Genomic DNA, 19,443 nt, shown 5'->3' on the forward strand with positions numbered 1-19,443 from the left:
ACAACTATCGTAGAACAACCAATGACGTTTTGAAATCTAGTTCAGTTGGGAAGAACTTACCCAGCAAGCTTGCTTTGCCAACCCAACCACTTGATTTCTTAAACAACTTGTAAGCTAATACCAGACATATTTCATAATGTGAAGAAGCAGGCCTACACTAACCTCATATAACCATCCTGATCTTGCAAACACATTGTAAAGCTTGCGAGATCAGGACGGTTAAATGAGGCTTATACCCAAAGCACAGACCGAGTTGTTCTGAAAAGCAAACTGTTGTGTCTAAAAATTTATTACAATAAATAAATAGTCACAAGTAACTAGTAAAAAGAAACTGAAGCTCAATAATACTGATTGAAGCTTCAGTTACAAGTAAAGCACCAATGCGATTGACTTCTGTCAGTTGCTAAGCATTCAGGACCCTAATGGCCAGTTCTGAGTAATGAAATGCCATAGACCTAACAAGGCAATATTATGAACAATGACTATGGTCATCTTCAGTGGGTTGTCTAATGCGAACACCCGAGTAAACAGTTTCTTCAACCATCTCTGAGGCATCTGCACTATCATGTCCTCGCTGAAAAAAGGACATACTGGTTAATTACTTTAACACTTAAAGCACAGAGACAAAGCAAAAACATCTACGTATAATACTAACTGAAATTACACATTTCTGTGAGTTCCAGTTCCGTTTTACTTTGTCAGCTGTGGTCCCTAATTTTACAAAGCATGTGTGTCTGAGAGTGTATAGAGTAAGAGAGAAGATAAAAAGGAGGAACATACTGAACTCCTACAAGCATACCTTATTCCATTCACTTAGTGTAGGCTACATGCACTAAACATAAATACATATACCAACACTTCGATCTCACCGATTGTTGTGATGTAGGTGTATTCTGTGATAGTTGGACGACATCTACGTAGATTATATCAGTACCATCTGCATGAGAACATAGAAAAAAGACAATATTACTCTTCTATTGATAATATCCACAGCTACATCCATAGAAGCCTGCTTTTTCATCAACAGCTTGATGAATATTGTCTCTTTGCATCAAATCAGTCTCAAAGAAATTCACCATATCAACTCAAGAGATGCAGGAAGAATATTGTATCATACTAACCTTTGTCTTTTCGTTTTTTGTTCCTCCAGTATATCCAAACTATTAGCCCGAGTGTCATCAAGCCAACAGCTATCAGGACACCAGACAGTATATATTTCCGTTTAGTGATTGAAGAAGGTACAGTGGGACCTAACAACACAAAAACACAATCTTTGCGTCAGGGTCAATTCATCTCTCTCACACACTGAGCTCAAACATTACAATGTTGAGTAAAAGGGGTGAACATTTTAAAATAAAGCTTTTCAAAACATGCAACTATTCTGTCACCATTTTTACGGTGTTGGAAAACTCCTGAAACGGTGGAATTTTTCCCCCCCTGCATAATGCTTTCAAATATGTTATGATGCATTGCAAATTATGTACTGCGTCATGACTGAATCCAAATAGGTCAGATCAGGTTTGCAATGAGTAACTTCAATCAGACCCCCTTTCACCCGTAGAGGAGGGAGGAAAGAACTAGTGGGGATTGACACTCACAACCTGTTGTAAATCAAGGGAGAAGATCCAGGCCTGTAATCACCAAATCCACCAAAGGAAAGTACTTTGTCTCAACAGACATTTTGCCGCTGATACTATAACACATTCAAAAGCAAATACTGGAACAATATTTCGAATGTAGAACTTCGGAAGTGGTCAGAGGCAGTCTATAGAACACTAATGTCATTTTGTGATGTCATTAAAGTTAAAGAAAATACAGTAACTTAGAAAGTATCCACAACATAGAGCTGAAGTTTTCATACTATCGGTTGTGCATGTAATATGAAAAATGATTGAAGTGTTTTTGTTGAGAGAGGGATGGATTTGAGAAGCTATAGGAGATCATTATTTCCCATAACTTTGTACAGTGAGTAATCACTGCCCCGAAGTGAGGTCAGAGCGTGTCAGCTGGCCGGAACCACCCCTTTCGAGCAAAAGGTATAAATTATGTGTTATGCAATAACATAAGTGGACTAGAAAAAGCGTGAAGCTGCAGCTCCGCAATTAAAATGGTTTGAACTTTGAATCTCAACACAAGGTGGAGATGACAATCACTGGTATGGCTGATTAGCTGTCCTAAGTAAAGTATCTTCGAAAGTGAATTTAAGTAGGCCCATCCTGTTGTTCTGCTCAAACCACTGGATTACGCTTCTCTCATCACCCCACTGGGGAACCATCGATACGGCTGGCTAGTCTATCTTCAAAGAAGCATCTTCAAGAGGAAATTGAAGGAAAATCTGTTCAGGATTACACAAGTCACCGGATACTGGACAATTACAAAGAAGGCCAACAGGAGAAGAGTTATTTGAACCATTTCGGACAATCAGGGCCTTACAAGCGTGCCGCGAAAAGGCACAACCCCCTTCCCAAGGCTGCCCCGTTCACCGAGATATCCCAGGCACTTCACATAAGTACATTAATGATTTCTTGCTCAAAGCGGGCCGCGGTTCGTGTGCAAAATAGATGGTTAATGTAGGTGAGAGTAGTATCAGAATGTGGCAATGTTAATTGTCTCTCTCCCTCTTCATTAACAAGCATTCATGTTGTTGTCATTCCGCTAGGGACCGGTTTTCAGCGTATCAAGTCTCCAATAAATCAGTGTAGTGTGTGTGTTTATCCTGTTTTTCCATTTAATTAGATAGTAAATAAATTATTAAACCAATTTGTGTGGTACTTTGACCTCATAAGGCTTGGGTTTTTGCAGGTAAAAGGTAACGACTGTTCAGAATGGTGATATGAGGTTATGAGTAATAAGTTGACTTGTTTATAGAGGTAATAGGTAAAGATCTTTGAGTTTAATTCGGGAGATGGTAACTCTTTAAAGAACCGCTCCCGTGGTGCCCCAGATCCTAATGAGTTAATTGTTAACTGATTAATTTAATCTGGTAAAAATTAAACAGTTAGTTAATTAGATAAATAACAGTCTTCAGATTAATGTTAGTCAAGTCACGACAACTGTATGTATTAATTTCTCAAGTGATAATGTAACAATGCATCAATTACTTTTAATACAGCATAAACTTGGTAAAGTATATCCAGAAAAAATATATAAAACACAACACCCACAAAAGTGTCATTTTTTTGTATAGATACATATTTTTTAATAATATTTTTTAAAATATTTTATTTATCACATTATTGGTTTCTTTTCTATAACAGTGTAGTGGTGCACAACTCAGGCCCTGCTGTCCCATGCTCCTGGTGGTTTTTGTTTCTCCTGGCACTTAATTGATCAATTCATGTTACTTATTGTTTAAATAGTGCACAAACTTGGGGTGTAATTCACTCATAGCCACGGGAAGTAGGGTGCAGCACCCCCTGAAAAATCAGAATAAAAAATAAAACATTTTACAAAAGTAGTGCACTGGGACTTTAATAGTCTTGTATTAGCGTACCAATATAGCCGTCTGCAGTGCGGGCAAAACTTTTCTTCCACCCCCCCTCGGTTTGGACTATTGATTACACCCCTAGCTTCTGAGATAGAATCAGTCTTTGGTTCAAAATAAAGACGGAAGTCAGCATGCACTGTGGCCCTGAAGGACCGGAGCTAAACACATCTGATGAAAAGTAAATGAACCATCTAGCATATTAAGTGAAACCCAGATAGTAAGGAAGTAGAAATTGCATAATGATTTTACTGCACATTAATACAACATGTTATGGCTCAGTGTGTTAAGAAAATATGCAGCATTCTTTTCATAAAAAAATAGCATATAATTTAATCAAATTAAACTATTACTCCTATAAAAGAAAATGTTGTACCTTTCTCACATTCCAAATTGTCACATTTTAAGGAAGATTCTGATCTTGTTTGAGCACAAAGCATTTTTAGATTGAGATCTTTGAATTGTTTTTATATTCCCATCACAACTACAGAGAACCTGAGGGTCTCCAGAGAGGGATCCTACGAAGCAAGCTAGATCTACTCAGGGTTTTCTAAAGCTAACCAGCTCCAGCTCAGGCTTCATTAGTAGTAAAGCGTTGGATATTTATCTTCCATCTGCCACTCAGGCTTGAAACTCCACATGCATGTCGCACATGGCTACACAGCCAGTGCACAGTGTTCATATCCTGGTACAATCAGTTGTTGTTGATTTGTTTTTACTTTGAGTTACTTTAAACAGACTGAACGCCAGCTGGTGTTGCTTTTTAAGTTGTTGTTCAATCAGGGTGTAAAATTGGTCAGTGTTACAGTACTTAGTCTTTGCTATCGTGCCATGGCTGTGTCACGGTTGACTAAGTTAAACATATGTATCCCTTCATGGGTAGTGTGATGTGTAAGATGAATTTTTACTGGCAGTCATTAGCGGCTGTTTTTTACTTCTCACGAGTCACCATCCCGGATCCGGGAGCACCCTCATCAGTAAAAAAGCTGAGTAGCATAGCCTAGCATAGCGCCACAAGTAAATACTAGCATCTAAATATCATGAAATCACAAGTCCAAGACACCAAATGAAAGATACACATCTTGTGAATCCAGCCATCATTTCCGATTTTTAAAATGTTTTACAGCGAAAACACAATATGTATTTCTATTAGCTAACCACGATAGCAAAAGACTCAACCGCATATTTTCACATTTTTTTTACCGCATAGGTAGCTATCACAAATTCGACCAAATAAAGATATAATTAGTCACTAACCAAGAAACAACTTCATCAGATGACAGTCTTATAACAGATTTATTGTATAGCATATGTTTTGTTCGAAAAATGTGAATATTTCAGGTATAAATCATAGTTTTACATTGCAGCCACCATCACAAATCTCACCAAAGCAGCTAGAATAACTACAGAGACCAACGTGAAATACCCAAATACTCATCATAAAACATTTATGAAAAATACATGGTGTACAGCAAATGAAAGACAAACATCTTGTGAATCCAGCCAATATTTCAGATTTTTTAAGTGTTTTACAGCGAAAACACAATATAGCATTATATTAGCTTACTACAATAGCCAACCACACAACCGCATTCATTCAACGCAAAGTTAGCGACAGCGAAAAAACCAGCAAAATATATACATTTATTCACTAACCTTCACAATCTTCATCAGATGACAGTCCTATAAAATGTGTTCCTTTTTCTTTCTTCCGTTTTGTCGGAATATAACAGGATATAATGAGGACTGCATGAAATACTGTATGTCTCTCTGCCGATAGGCAGCATGCATGTAATGGACATAAAGAACTGGTCTTGCAATATTTACAGGTATTTTTTCACATTTTCTATTTTTTCAGACACTTGGATCCAATGAACTGAGCAAGCTGGGCTGACATGCTTATAGCCTTGCTAGGACTTTCAAATATGAGTATGAATCTATAATATTGTGCTGTTATTATTTCTATTAATATGATCGATTGTTTTTTTGTTTTTCCCAGACTGTTTTGCATGTTATTTGGTTAGTTCTCTCTTAAACACCCTCATAGATATGCTATATACCTATGGGGCTTTGAATATGTGAGTGAAGGGTGGTAGTACTGAATTATGTTATCATGGGACTGCCCATATTTTCTTCTGGCCTACGCCAAATTGGCGGCCAAGGGTTTGCCTTATGACGCATAGGTGTGTCAGGAGTAAGGGAAATGGTCTGATGGTCTTAGTGACAACAGACCTCCTAGATATGGGGGGAGGTTTTAGTGGGTGGGATATTAGGACAATTTGAGGTTTAGATAGTTGCAGCTACATTATGCTTAACAGTGCAAATATTATGGTACAGCTACAGTGGGGAGAACAAGTATTTGATACACTGCCGATTTTGCAGGTTTTCCTACTTACAAAGCATGTAGCGGTCTGTAATTTTTATCATAGGTACACTTCAACTGTGAGAGACGGAATCTAAAACAAAAATCCAGAAAATCACATTGTATGATTTTTAAGTAATTCCTTTGCATTTTATTGCATGACATAAGTATTTGATACATCAGAAAAGCAGAACTTAATATTTGGTACAGAAACCTTTGTTTGCAATTACAGAGATACGTTTCCTGTAGTTCTTGACCAGGTTTGCYCACACTGCAGCAGGGATTTTGGCCCACTTCTCCATACAGACCTTCTCCAGATCCTTCAGGTTTCGGGGCTGTCGCTGGGCAATACGGACTTTCAGCTCCCTCCAAAGATTTTCTATTGGGTTCAGGTCTGGAGACTGGCTAGGCCACTCGCGGACCTTGAGATGCTTCTTACGGAGCACTCCTTAGTTGCCCTGGCTGTGTGTTCGGGTCGTTGTCATGCTGGAAGACCCAGCCACGACCCATCTTCAATGCTCTTACTGAGGGAAGGAGGTTGTTGGCCAAGATCTCGCGATACATGGCCCCATCCATCCTCCCCTCAATACGGTGCAGTCGTCCTGTCCCCTTTGCAGAAAAGCATCCCCAAAGAATGATGTTTCCACCTCCATGCTTCACGGTTGGGATGGTGTTCTTAGGTTGTACTCATCGTTCTTCTTCTCTCAAACACGGCGAGTGGAGTTTAGACCAAAAAAGCTCTATTTTTGTCTCATCAGACCACAGTACCTTCTCCCATTCCTCCTCTGGATCATCCAGATGGTCATTGGCAAACTTCAGACAGGCCTGGACATGCGCTGGCTTGAGCAGGGGACCTTGTTTGCGCTGCAGGATTTTAATCCATGACGGCGTAGTGTGTTACTAATGGATTTCTTTGAGACTGTGGTCCAGCTCTCTTCAGGTCATTACCAGGTCCTGCCGTGTAGTTCTGGGCTGATCCCTCACCTTCCTCATGATCATTGATACCCCACGAGGTGAGATCTTGCATGGAGCCCCAGACGAGGGTGATTGACCGTCATCTTGAACTTCTTCCATTTTCTAATAATTGCGCCAACAGTTGTTGCCTTCTCACCAAGCTGCTTGCCTATTGTCCTGTAGCCCATCCCAGCCTTGTGCAGGTCTACAATTTTTCCCTGATGTCCTTACACAGCCTCTCTGGTCTTGGCCATTGTGGAGAGGTTGGAGTCTGTTGATTGAGTGTGTGGACAGGTGTCTTTTATACAGGTAACGAGTTCAAACAGGTGCAGTTAATACAGGTAATGAGTGGAGAACAGGTGGGCTTCTTAAAGAAAAACTAACAGGTCTGTGAGAGCCGGAATTCTTACTGGTTGGTAGGTGATCAAATACTTATGTCATGCAATAAAATGCAAATTAATTACTTAAAAATCATACAATGTGATTTTCTGGATTTTTGTTTTAGATTCCGTCTCTCACAGTTGAAGTGTACCTATGATAAAAATTACAGGCCTCTACATGCTTTGTAAGTAGGAAAACCTGCAAAATCGGCAGTGTATCAAATACTTGTTCTCCCCACTGTATATGGACCCTTAATCTTCATGGTGCTTTTTGATGGTCAGTTTACAAACATTGGTTGTGGTAAGTGTTGGTTCCACTTTTCTGGGCTCCGTTATTTACTCAACAAAGAAGGAATACTCAAAATGTGCAAATATAAAATTAAGATTTTTTAATTAGAATACAGCCTTAGACAGAAGTCAAAGATCAACATACAACTTAGGAGAGACATGAGTTCTGCCCCGAACAAAAGAAAGACAGCATCTTATATACCTGAGATCACACCTTATCCTATGTCAAACCCTGCATGTGCAGCTAAAAGAACAAGTCATTCTTAACACAAGGTTTCTGAGAACCTGTCTCAGCGGTATGCAAATCTGCCCTTGTTTCAGAGAAAAACAGACGTGGTCTCTCTGTGTCTCGCCATCACCCACAGTCCCTTTTCTCACAGACGCGGGGCTGCGGGTTTTGGCAGAGAGCTAGACACAGACCTCAATATTCAGCTATACAGTGAGCATAAGTACAATGGCACGTAAGCAAATTAATAACAATCAATGGTGGGTCTTTAGAAGACCCCCAAAATCAATTTTAACCCTACACAAGTATAATTTAAACTTATCATTACGGTAAGTGGTGTTAGATTCTGAATAAACAGAGTAAAAACTCAAACAGACGACTAGAAAAAGCTCAAACCAAGTTAACAGCTGCAAATACAAAAAGCATGATAACACTAGCACATATATTTTTTTGCCTCCTAGTAGGCGGTGTCAACTCCTTACACATCTAGACAGCCAATACATCTCTGTTGCTAGGCAGGAACTTAATTGGTTCCTCTCACTGGTGTAGTCAGGAACTTAATTGGTTCCTCTAACTGGTGTAGTCATGGCCCTGCCTGATGCTAGAACCTTTGTGGGCGGGGAAGTGTATGTGGATGAGAAAGGACTGTAGTAGGAGGGTCGTTGTGGTGGGCCCCTCTGGCCCCCCTCCCAGAGGTTTCTTCTCACTTCATCTGTTGACTTGACCTCGAGTCGAATTCCTCGCTCCTCCCTAGTTTTGCAGCTGGCCTGCCTTATCAGAGACTAACTATTGCTATTAATACGTTTATTTCAGGCTAGAATACAACAGTGGGGAAATAAGTATAGAAAGTTACAATTGTAACGGCTTAGCAGATCATACAAAAATATAGATCTTAACATAAATAAATAAAGATTCATATATAATATCTATTGTTTGCAGGAAACTCACTCTACAAATATAAATGAGGTTTGGTGGAAAATTGACTGGGAAGGAGAAATATATTTTTCTCATGGGCAAAGAAACTCAAAAAGGGTTGATTATATTAATTAAACTTCTTATGGCTGCAATCCCGTTAACGGGATGATATGACAACAGCCAGTGAAAGTGCAGGGCGCCAAATTCAAACAGAAATCTCATAATTAAAATTCCTCAAACATACATGTATCTTATACCATTTTAAATGTAATCTTGTTGTTAATCCCACCAAAGTGTCCGATTTCAAATAGGCTTTTCAGCGAAAGCAAACCACAAACGATTATGTTAGGTCACCATCAACTCACAGAAAAATTCTGCCATTTTTCCAGCCAAAGAGAGGAGTCACAAAAAGCACAAATAGAGATACAATTTATCACTAACCTTTGATGATCTTCATCAGACGACACTCATAGGACTTCATGTTACACAATACATATATGTCTTGTTCGATTAAGTTCATATTTATATCCAAAAACCTCCGTTTACATTGGCGCCATGTTCAGAAATGCCTCCAAAATATCCTGAGAAATTGCAGAGAGCCACGTCAAATAACAGAAATACTCATCATAAACTTTGATGAAAGATACATGTTTTACACAGAATTAAAGATGCACTTGTTCTTAATGCAACCGCTGTGTCAGATTTCAAAAAGCTTTACGGCAAAACACAATATTCAATAATCTGAAAACAGCGTTCACCCACAAAAGCAAGCCATACAGTTACCCGCCAAATTGTGCAGTCAACAAAACTCATAAAAAGCATTATAAATCTTCACTTACCTTTGCTGATCTTCGTCGGAATGCACTCCCAGGACTCCACTTCCACAAGAAATGTTAGTTTTTTTCGGTAATGTCCATCATTTATGTCCAAATAGCTATTTTTGTWGCGTGTTTGGTAAACAAATCCAACGTCAGGGAAGCGCGTTCACTAAAACCTGACGAAATGTCCAAAAGTTCCGTAACAGTCCGTAGAAACATGTCAAACGATGTATTGAATCAATCTTTAGAATGTTTTTAACATAAATCTTGAATAACGTTCCAACCGGAGAATTACATTGACTTCAGATGAGCGATGGAACAGAGCTTCCTCATGTGAATGCGCATGGTCAAAGAATGGTCAGGTCATGGCAGAACTGACTAATTCCCCTCTCATTCGGCTCCCCTTCACAGTAGAGGCATCAGACAAGGTTCTACAGACTGTTGACATCTAGTGGAAGCCGTAGGAAGTGCAAACTCATCCATATCTCGCTGTGATTTCAATGGGATCTTGGTTGAAAATCGACCAGCCTCAGAATTTCTACTTCCTGTTTGGATTTCTTCTCAGGTTTTTGCCTGCCATATGAGTTCTGTTATACTCACAGACATAATTCAAACAGTTTTAGAAACGTCAGAGTGTTTTCTATCCAATAGTAATAATAATATGCATATATTAGCATCTGGGACAGAGTAGGAGGCAGTTCACTATGGGCACGCGATTCATCCAAAGTGAAAATGCTGCCCCCTATCCCTAAAAAGTTAATTAAGAACGTCTCATCCTTTGTCCAGAAATTGCCTTTATACAGATAACTTCCAATTTCCGACTAATTGAAAATGAAACTATGTTTAAAGTATTGCCCTTTCTTAAAACATGCCATACAAACTTACATTTTATCTTCCAGTGAATATATTACGGTTAAACTCAAATATACTGATTGATAAAAAATATTTTAAAATCTTCATGGATTTTTTATTAATGGTATTATATTTATTAATTACATTATTAATAGAAACAGGATGTCACACATGCGGCTATTGAAAATATATGGGAATGTCTGCTGAATCAAAAAGTTACCAACTGATTGCAGCATTACCACAAAAATGGAGGCAGCAAGTGGGAGAGGGGTAAAGGTAGGGAACTCGTTTGTCTTCCATACATTAAAGATACAAATTGGCTGAAATGGATTGGCATAAATAGAAAAATATACCAGTACGAGTTGCAAAATGAACGGGAAGAGATAATCAGTGTACCGATTCCATGGCACATGAACTGACACAAAAAACAAACACTTGATTCAACACTTCGAGTTTATGCCACCAACAGAATGATGTTTATATGGGGCATACAACAATCTCAGCTCTGTAGATTTTGCTGCGAAGAGACAATCACTACATAATTTACTCTGGTGTTGCTCCTATGTACAGTTGAAGTCGGAAGTTTACATACACTTAGGTTGGAGACATTAAAACTCGTTTTTCAACCACTCCACACATTTCTTGTTAGCAAACTATAGTTTTGGCAAGTCGGTTAGGACACCTACTTTGTGCATGACACAAGTCATTTTTCCCCAAATTGATTACAGACAGATTATTTCACTTATAAATCACTGCATCACAATTCCAATGTGTCAGAAGTTTACATATACTAAGTTGACTGTGCCTTTAAACAGCTTGAACAATTCCAGAAAATTATGTCATGGCTTTAGAAGTTTCTGATAGGCTAATTGAAAACATTTGAGTCAATTGGAGGTGTACCTGTGGATGTATTTCTAGGCCTACCTTCAAACTCAGTGCCTATTTGCTTGACATAATAGCAAAATCAAAAGAAATTAGCCAAGACTTCAAACAAAAAATTGCAGACCTCCGCAAGTCTGGTTCATCCTTGGGAGCAATTTCCAAACACCTGCAGTACTACATTCATCTGTACAAACAATCGTATGCAAGCATAAACACCATGGGACCACGCAGCCATCATACCACTCTGGAAAGAGACGCGTTCTGTCTCCTAGAGATGAACGTGCTTTGGTGAGAAAAGTGCAATTCAATCCCATAACAGCAGCAAAGTACCATGTGAAGATTCTGGAGGAAACAGGTACAAAAGTATCTATATCCATAGTAAAACGAGTCCTATATCGACATAACCTGAAAGGCCGCTCAGCAAGGAAGAAGCCACTGCTCCAAAACCGCCATAAAAAAGCCAGACTACGATTTGCAACTGCACATGGGGACAAAGATCGTACGTTTTGGAGAAATGTCCTCTGGTCTGATGAAACAAAAATGTGTGTTTGGCCATAATGACCATCATTATTTTGGAGGAAAAGGGTTAGGCTTACAAGCTGAAGAACACCATCCCAACCGTGAAGCACGGGGGTGGCAGCATCATGTTGTGGGGGTGCTTTGCTGCAGGAGGGACTGGTGCACTTCACAAAATAGATGGCATCATGAGGGAAATTATGTGGATATATTGAAGCAACATCTCAAGACATCAGTCATGACTTAAGGACAACGGTTTTCATTAATCATCCTTGACATGTTTCTACAACTTGATTGTAGTTCACCTGTGGTAAATTCAATTGATTGGACATGATTTGGAAAGGCACTGACTTGTCTATAAAAAAAGGTCCCACAGTTGACAGTACATGTCCGAGCAAAAACCAAGCCATGAGGTCAAAGGAATTGTCCGTAGAGCTTCGAGACAGCATTGTGTTAATGGTACTAAAACATTTCTGCAGCATTTAAGGTCCCCAAGACCACAGTGACCTCCATCATTCTTCAATGGAAGAAGTTTGGAACCACCAAGACCACCGTTTGGCCAGCTATCTAGAGCTGGCCAAACGGGGGATAAAGGCCTTGGTCAGGGAGGTGACTAAGAACCCGATGGTTACTGAAAGAGCTCCAGAGTTCCTCTGTGGAGATGGTTATCCTTCTGCAAGGTTCTCCCATCTCTGCAGCACTCCACCAATCAGGCCTTTATGGTGGAGTGGCCAGAGGGGAGACACACCTCAGTAAAAGGCACCACAGCCCGCTTGGAGATTGCCAGAAGAAACCATCAATACGGTGAAGCATGGTGGAGGCAGCATCATGCGGTGGGGATATTTTTCAGCGGCAGGGACTGGGAGACTAGTCAAGATCGAGGGAAAGAGCGATGGAGCAAAGTACAGAAAGATCTTTGATGAAAACCTGCTGCAGAGTGCTCAGGACCTCAGACTGAGGCGAAGGTTTACCTTCCAACAGGACAACGACCCTAAGCACACAGCCAAGACAACGCAGGAGTGGCTTCGGGACAAATCTCTGAATGTCCTTGCGTGGCCCAGCCAGAGCCCGCACTTGAATCCGATCGAACATATCTGGAAAGACCAGAAAATAGTTGTGCAGCAACAATCCCCATCCAACCTGACAGAGCTTGAGAGGATCTGCAGAGAATTGGAGAAACTCCCCAAATACAGGTGTGCCAAGCTTGTAGCGTCATACCCAAGAAGACTAAGTCTGTAACGTAACAAAATGTGGAAAAAGTGAAGGTCTGAATACTTTCCGAATACACTGTATGTTTTTGCATGTACATTTACATTTACGTCATTTAGCAGACACTCTTATCCAGAGCGACTTACAGTAGTAGTGAGTGCATACATTTTTTTTTTTATACTAGTTCCCCGTGGGAATCGAACCCACAACCGTGGGGCTGCAAGTGCCATGCTCTACCAACTGAGCTACACGGGACTGTACACGGTGTTAGTGAACACGGTGTTAGTGAACACCATAACATTGTAACTAACACTGAGTTAGTGCAACATTGTAATGACACTGCAAAGGATCAGTGTTAAAAGGGAAACACTTTAAAAGTTGAAGAAAATGTTGAATATGCACATTTCATATAAAAAAAAAAATTAAGTGTGAAATTGAACACCCCCAGTGTACACTTTACCAATCAAATTTTGCTGTGTAGTCTTCAATGAAACAATGCTGAAACATCAATCCATGGGCGAGTTAGTGCCACATTGTCATTTGTGCCAAAATAAAAAATCTTGCAAATTTAGCAGGCTATGGTGTGAAATAGGCTTTTAGAGGTGCCACCTTTATTTTATTACTAATTGTTAATGCAGACTTTGGTTTGCTTATCAATGAACAACCTGATCTGGCTATGCCATATGGCTGTGGGCTACACTAGTTCACCGATATGACATTTTTGGCCGATACCAATATCCAATATTGTCCTTGCCCCAAAAAAAACAATACCGAAATAAAACATTTTAGCGGCCTTTTAAGCATCCTAGTACAGTTAAATAGTTAACACACACACACGGACGCAGCGGTCTGAGGCACTGCATCTCAGTGCAAGAGGCGTCACTACTGTCCCAGGCCATCATTGAAAATAAGAATTTGTTCTTAACTGACTTGCCTAGTTTAATGAAGTTCACACACACACACGGACCAAACAGTTATTTTGTTGGCATTTACGTTTGTTCCTATTGCCAGTAAAACATAATCAAAACCTATTTCTTTCACTTACTTGCTGTGCTGTTTCGTTGTTCAGTCATTTCATTCTCAACCATGATTTCAATGGAACGCCATTTGAGTCTTTGCGTGTCAAAAAAGATATGTCGAATAGTGTTATTTGACGTGTGTCTAATAACACGATATAATCTGTTTCAGTAGCTACAGTATAGTTAGCTAGCTAACTATATAGCTAGGTGTCATCTAAAATAACCCTAATTTATAAGACAGTTCATATTTGATTAGTGGTGGTCGACCAGTCGGCAAAAGCCAACATCACCCACGACAGAACGGTTGTATCAAGGCACTAGGCGAGACCCAAATGCAGACACAGGAGGCAGATGGTTGGAGTCTTACAATGTTTATAAATCCAAAGGGATAGGCAAGAGAATGGTCGTGGACGACAAAAAGGTCAAAACCAGATCAGAGTCCAGGAGGTACAGAGTGGTAGACAGGCTCGTGGTCAAGGTAGGCAGGTACAAAGTCCAGAAACAGGCAAGGGTCAAAACCGTGAGGACTAGAAAAAGGAGAATGCAAAAAGCAGGAGAATGGGAAAAACGCTGGTTGACTTAGAAACATACAAGACGAACTGGCACAGACAGACAGGAAACACAGGGATAAATACACTGGAGAAAATAAGTGACACCTGGAGGGGGTGGAGACAATCACAAGGACATTACCACTCCACTATGTCTCTCGGTCATGGCTTTTGCGCCATCAGTACAGATACCAACATGAGCAGTGGCTACGTTTGGCTACATACGGACTGTTAATGGAATTCCCACAAGAGTAATGGTTAATGTGATTGGACGTTAATTATTTGACTAGGCTACCTGTATTTGACATTGTGTTGTTATTTCTCTGAACACTAGATGGTTTAATTACATTTTTGGCAGTGAAATGAGGCTACTCAGGCAAGAAAAAAAAAACACCCAAATATATAGCCCCATCGGAAAATGGACTGTTTGAAAATGTTAAGATTTTTTCCTTTTTAAATACGAATTACATTTTTATTTGGCGTACCCCCGACGGCATTGTGCATGTACCTCAGTTAGGGAATACCTGCTCTACACCATTAATAGCTTGTTTTTGTCACAAAAATTCTGCAAACATTTTCGAATTTTAGCAGCCAGGCAATGTCGAAGTGATTCGTACATACTGTGTGCTTAAGTGGTGAACAGCTTCTGCTGCTTCCTATAATCAAGGTCAATGTATAACAGATTGCATTTTTATCCCTGTAGACAATCTTTACCATCTCTGCTGACGTACCTGGAAAATGTGGACAAAACTCCTTAATAAGGAGTTTGATTGTCTCATTGCTGACTGGGTTGGAAGCAGCACATCTGTAGGTGTCACTGTCCTGTGGCTTTATTTCCAGAGGGAGAGAGAGGTTGGTGGAGAGGTCAGGGCTGTTGGTCTGGTTGAGTGTCTCCTGTCCTCTGTACCAGGACAGGATCACACCTTTCCCGTTTTTCACAGAACACACCACTAAACAGCTCTCATTGCCAGCTGTGTGAGAAGTGATGACAGGATTGGACACAGGAGCTGGGAGACAAGAGAAACACTAAGCCATGACCATGATTACTGAAAACAGACCAAAAATGCAGCTGACAGAAATATAAACAGGATTACTATATGCAGCATATGTGTAAACTGAATGGCAGACCGCCTGATGAAATGTAACCCATGCAAGAATAGATTGTTTGACTTCTGAAAACAAAACACTTTACACTTACGAAAGACTGTTAGATTGAAATGCTGAGATGAGATATGTTGTCCACTGATGATTTGAAGTTGATAAACTCCACTGTTGTTGGTGGTGAGGTTTCGGATGGTGAGACATGCAGTCTCTCTGTCCAGCTGCAGATGGTCTCTGATCATTTTTTCTTTCAAGACCTGACTGTTAACTATCACTGCTGGACCAAATGACCACAGTATCTGAGCATTACTCTGTAATACAGGACATCCAGTGTTAAGAGTGACACTCTGGCCCTCTCTTCCTGTCAATGTCTTCACTTCAGACGTCATAGCCCCCAACAGAGCTGGAATTAAGAGGAAAATGACAATTATTCTCAGTAGTAGACGAGAATAGTAGAAAAATGACCACCAATGAAAATTAGGTTACCAATCACAATAAATGACATACAGTAGCAGTCAAAAGTTGAGACATTTTCTACATTGTATAATAGTGAATACATCCAAACTTTGAAATAACATCATGTAGTAACCAAGAAAAGTGTTAAACAAAATCAAAACATATTTTATATTCTTCAAAGTAGCCACCCTTTGCAAAGTTGTTATCAAGGCACACTTGTCATTCTCTCAACCAGCTTCACCTGAAATGCTTTTCCAAAAATCTTGAAGTTCCCACATATGCTGAGCACTTGTTTGCTGCTTTTCCTTCACTCTGCGGTCCAACTCATCCCAAACCATCTCAACTGGGTTGAGGTCGGGGAACTGTGGAGGCCTGCTCTCCTTCTTGGTGAAATAGACCTTACACAGCCTGGAGGTGTGTTAGGTCATTGTCCTGTCGAAAAACAAATGATAGTTGGGACTAAGCCCAAACCAGATAGGATTCTGCAGCGATACTCCATCCTGTGGTAGCCATGCTGGTTAATTGTGCCTTGAATTCTAAATAAATCACTGACAGGGTCACCAGAAAAGCACCCCATACATCACACCTCCTCCTCCATGCTTCACGGTGGAAACCACACATGCGGAGATCGTCCGTTCACCTACTCTGCATCTCACAAAGAAACGGCAGGTGGAACCAAAAAATCTCACATTTGGACACATCAGACCAAAGGACAGATTTCCACAGGTCTAATGTCCTGTGAGTGGACAACATGGTCGTTGTGGATGTTTATTCAAAGCCTAACAACGAAATGGATAGTGCTTTCTAAGGTGATGATTAACTCAAAACAACCATTTGCATATTAGACCATTTGCATAGGCCTATATACACACTACATGACCAAAAGTATGTGGAAACCTGCTCGTTGAACATCCCATTACAAAATCATGTGCATTAATATGGTTTGGTTCCCCCTTTGCTGCTATAACAGCCTCCACTCTTCTGGGAAGGCTTTCCATTAGATGTTGGAACATTGCTGTGGGGACTTGCTTCCATTCAGCCACAAAAGCATTAGTAAGGCCAGACACTGATGTTGGGCTATTAGGCCTGGCTCGCAGTCAGCGTTCAAATTCATCCCAAAGGTGTTCGATGGAGTTGAGGTCAGGGCTCTATACAGGCCAATCAAGTTCTTCCACACCGATCTCGACTAACCATTTCTGTATGGACCTCACTTTGTGCACAGGGACATTGTCATGCTGAAACAGAAAGGGGCCTTCCCCAAACTGTTGCCACAAAGTTGGAAGCACAGAATAGTCTAGAATGTCATTGTATGCTGTAGCGTTAAAATGTCCCTTCACTGGAACTAAGGGGCCTAGCCCGAAACATTAAAAAAAAAAAAAAAATGTCCCCAGACCATTATTCCTCCTCCACCAAACTTTACAGTAGGGACTATGCATTTGGGCAGGTAGTGTTCTCCTGGCATCCGCCAAACCCAGACTTGTCTTTTGGAGAAGTGTGATTCATCCCTCCAGAGAACGCGTTTGCACTGCTCCAGAGTGCAAGCATTACAACACTCCAGCCGACGCTTGACATTGCGCATGGTGATCTTAGGCATGTGTGAGGCTGCTCGGCTATGGAAACCCATTTCATGAAGCTCCGGACAAACAGTTATTGTGCTGACGTTGCTTCCAGAGACAGTTTGGTACTTGGTAGAGAGTGACGCAACTGGGGACAGACGGTTATTATGCCCTACGCGCTTCAGCGCTCGGATGTGGTAGGCCACTGTACATCGCAGCTGAGCCATTGTTGCTCCTAAATAATTCCACTTCAAAATAACAGCACTTACTGTTGACTGGGGCAGCTCTAGCAGGGCATAATATTAATAAAAACTGACTTGTTGGAAAGGTGGCATCCTATGACGGTGCCACGTTGAAAGTCACTGAGCTCTTCAGTAAGGCCATTCTACTGCCAATGTTCTGTCTATAGAGATTGCATGGCTGTGTGCTCGATTTTATACATCTGTCAGCAACGGGTGTGGCTGAAATAGCCCAAATCCACTAATTTGAAGAAGGGGTTTCGTATATACTTTCGTATATATAGTGTATTTAGAAAGTACATGGTGACCGTTTGAGGAATTGGCTACCGACAAGTCTATGGATCTCTACGGTCTGCGTCAACAGCTGGCCGCCTCGTTCATGCACTGGCAGATGATGTGCATAGGATTGTTCCGGAGGGGCACAAACAGGCTGTCTATTAATGAGACTACTAACAACACTGATGTAGCACAGTTGCGTGTATATATCCAGTATGTTGATGGAAATTATTTTAAAGAAGAGCTGCTAGCACTAATTCCCCTCGAAGGGGACATCACATTCACAAAGCTGGGAGAATTGTTTACACTGCATGACCAGTTTGTGGATTTTCTTAAAACGGGTTAAATCTGCAGTTACAAGGAAGACGGAAAACAGTCGTGGACTGTTTCCGACATATTGGAAAAAAGAAGAACTGCAGTTATTCTGCAATAACTGCTTCCAAAATCCAACAGTTGACTGCAGTTAGTGCACTTTTACTGCAGTTTCAAAACGGAAATATTTTTTTGTGAGGAAAGGATCAAGTTTAAGAGAAGCCAATGACGTGGCTGTAACAGCATCAGGCAATGAATTTAGGCTACAAACTTTTCGCTATATCGACATCATCATTGGATAAACAATGTATTCCTATTTGTTAAGCACTGCAAATAAAGGCATTATTTTTTACTCGTTGGTCCATAACAATAGACGACAGCTCGGCCTACTTTAGTAGGCTATAATAAAAAGTACGTTATACAAAATCTTACTGTCTGCACAGTCTCTTTGATTGTATATTACAGCAGTAATTACACGAACACAAATGAAACATAGGTTTCAACTTCTAGGCCTATAATAGACTAGGTTACTTACCACTGATAATAAACACTATTCCCGAAAACCGATACAGAAGGTTTATCATTGTTTTATCTTCTTCTTCTTCTGTGGGTTTTATGGCGGACTACAACCCTAAAAGGCGGACTGCTGCTTCATGCTCTTTTCAGTGAGCCGGTTCATCTCACGAAAAAAGAGCCGGCTCTTTTGGTTCCCAAACGGCTCTTTAAAAAAATATGTTTTGTATTTTTTCAAGTCAGACAGTTTGCGATAGTTTGACTATGATTGGTGTTAAAACAATTCTAATGAAATGATTAAATAAAATCATACTCTACCTTAACCACAATGTATTTAAAAATGCATTGGTTTGTTATGAAAAGAATGCCATTAAACATTTGCATTTAAAGTATAACTTTTGTCATGTAAATTAACAAAGTGTATATAAATCTAACCATTCAAAACGAATACAATCTAAACAGTATAATAGAATATTGCAAAGAATATCAATTTTCAAAACTGCAGCATCCCACAAATTGAAATAAATGTAAAAAAGA

General features: G+C 40.2%; 1 protein-coding gene across 3 annotated transcripts; it reads right to left on the bottom strand.

Annotated features, from left to right (window-relative positions):
* Positions 1–271: 271 nt before the first annotated feature.
* On the bottom strand, positions 272–19,059 carry LOC112070030 (CD48 antigen-like). 3 transcript variants are annotated; one of them, XM_070438814.1, is made up of 7 exons: positions 18,929–19,015; positions 16,252–16,442; positions 15,652–15,957; positions 15,185–15,460; positions 1,122–1,250; positions 870–937; positions 272–574 (listed from the first exon to the last, which is right to left on the bottom strand). In XM_070438814.1, the coding sequence occupies exons 2-7, from the start codon at positions 16,346–16,348 to the stop codon at positions 470–472; spliced, it is 981 nt and encodes a 326-aa protein (XP_070294915.1). In that variant the 5' UTR covers positions 16,349–16,442; positions 18,929–19,015; the 3' UTR covers positions 272–469. The 3 variants fall into 3 exon arrangements, with proteins under 3 accessions (XP_070294915.1, XP_023993196.1, XP_070294916.1); XM_024137428.1 differs by lacking the exon at positions 16,252–16,442 and having other exon boundaries at positions 18,929–19,059; XM_070438815.1 differs by lacking the exons at positions 272–574; positions 870–937; positions 1,122–1,250 and adding an exon at positions 9,197–14,432.
* Between the last annotated feature and the right edge of the window lie 384 nt (positions 19,060–19,443).

Source organism: Salvelinus sp. IW2-2015, unplaced genomic scaffold, assembly GCF_002910315.2.
Source record: "Salvelinus sp. IW2-2015 unplaced genomic scaffold, ASM291031v2 Un_scaffold1204, whole genome shotgun sequence".
NCBI classification, from domain to species: Eukaryota; Metazoa; Chordata; class Actinopteri; order Salmoniformes; family Salmonidae; genus Salvelinus; species Salvelinus sp. IW2-2015.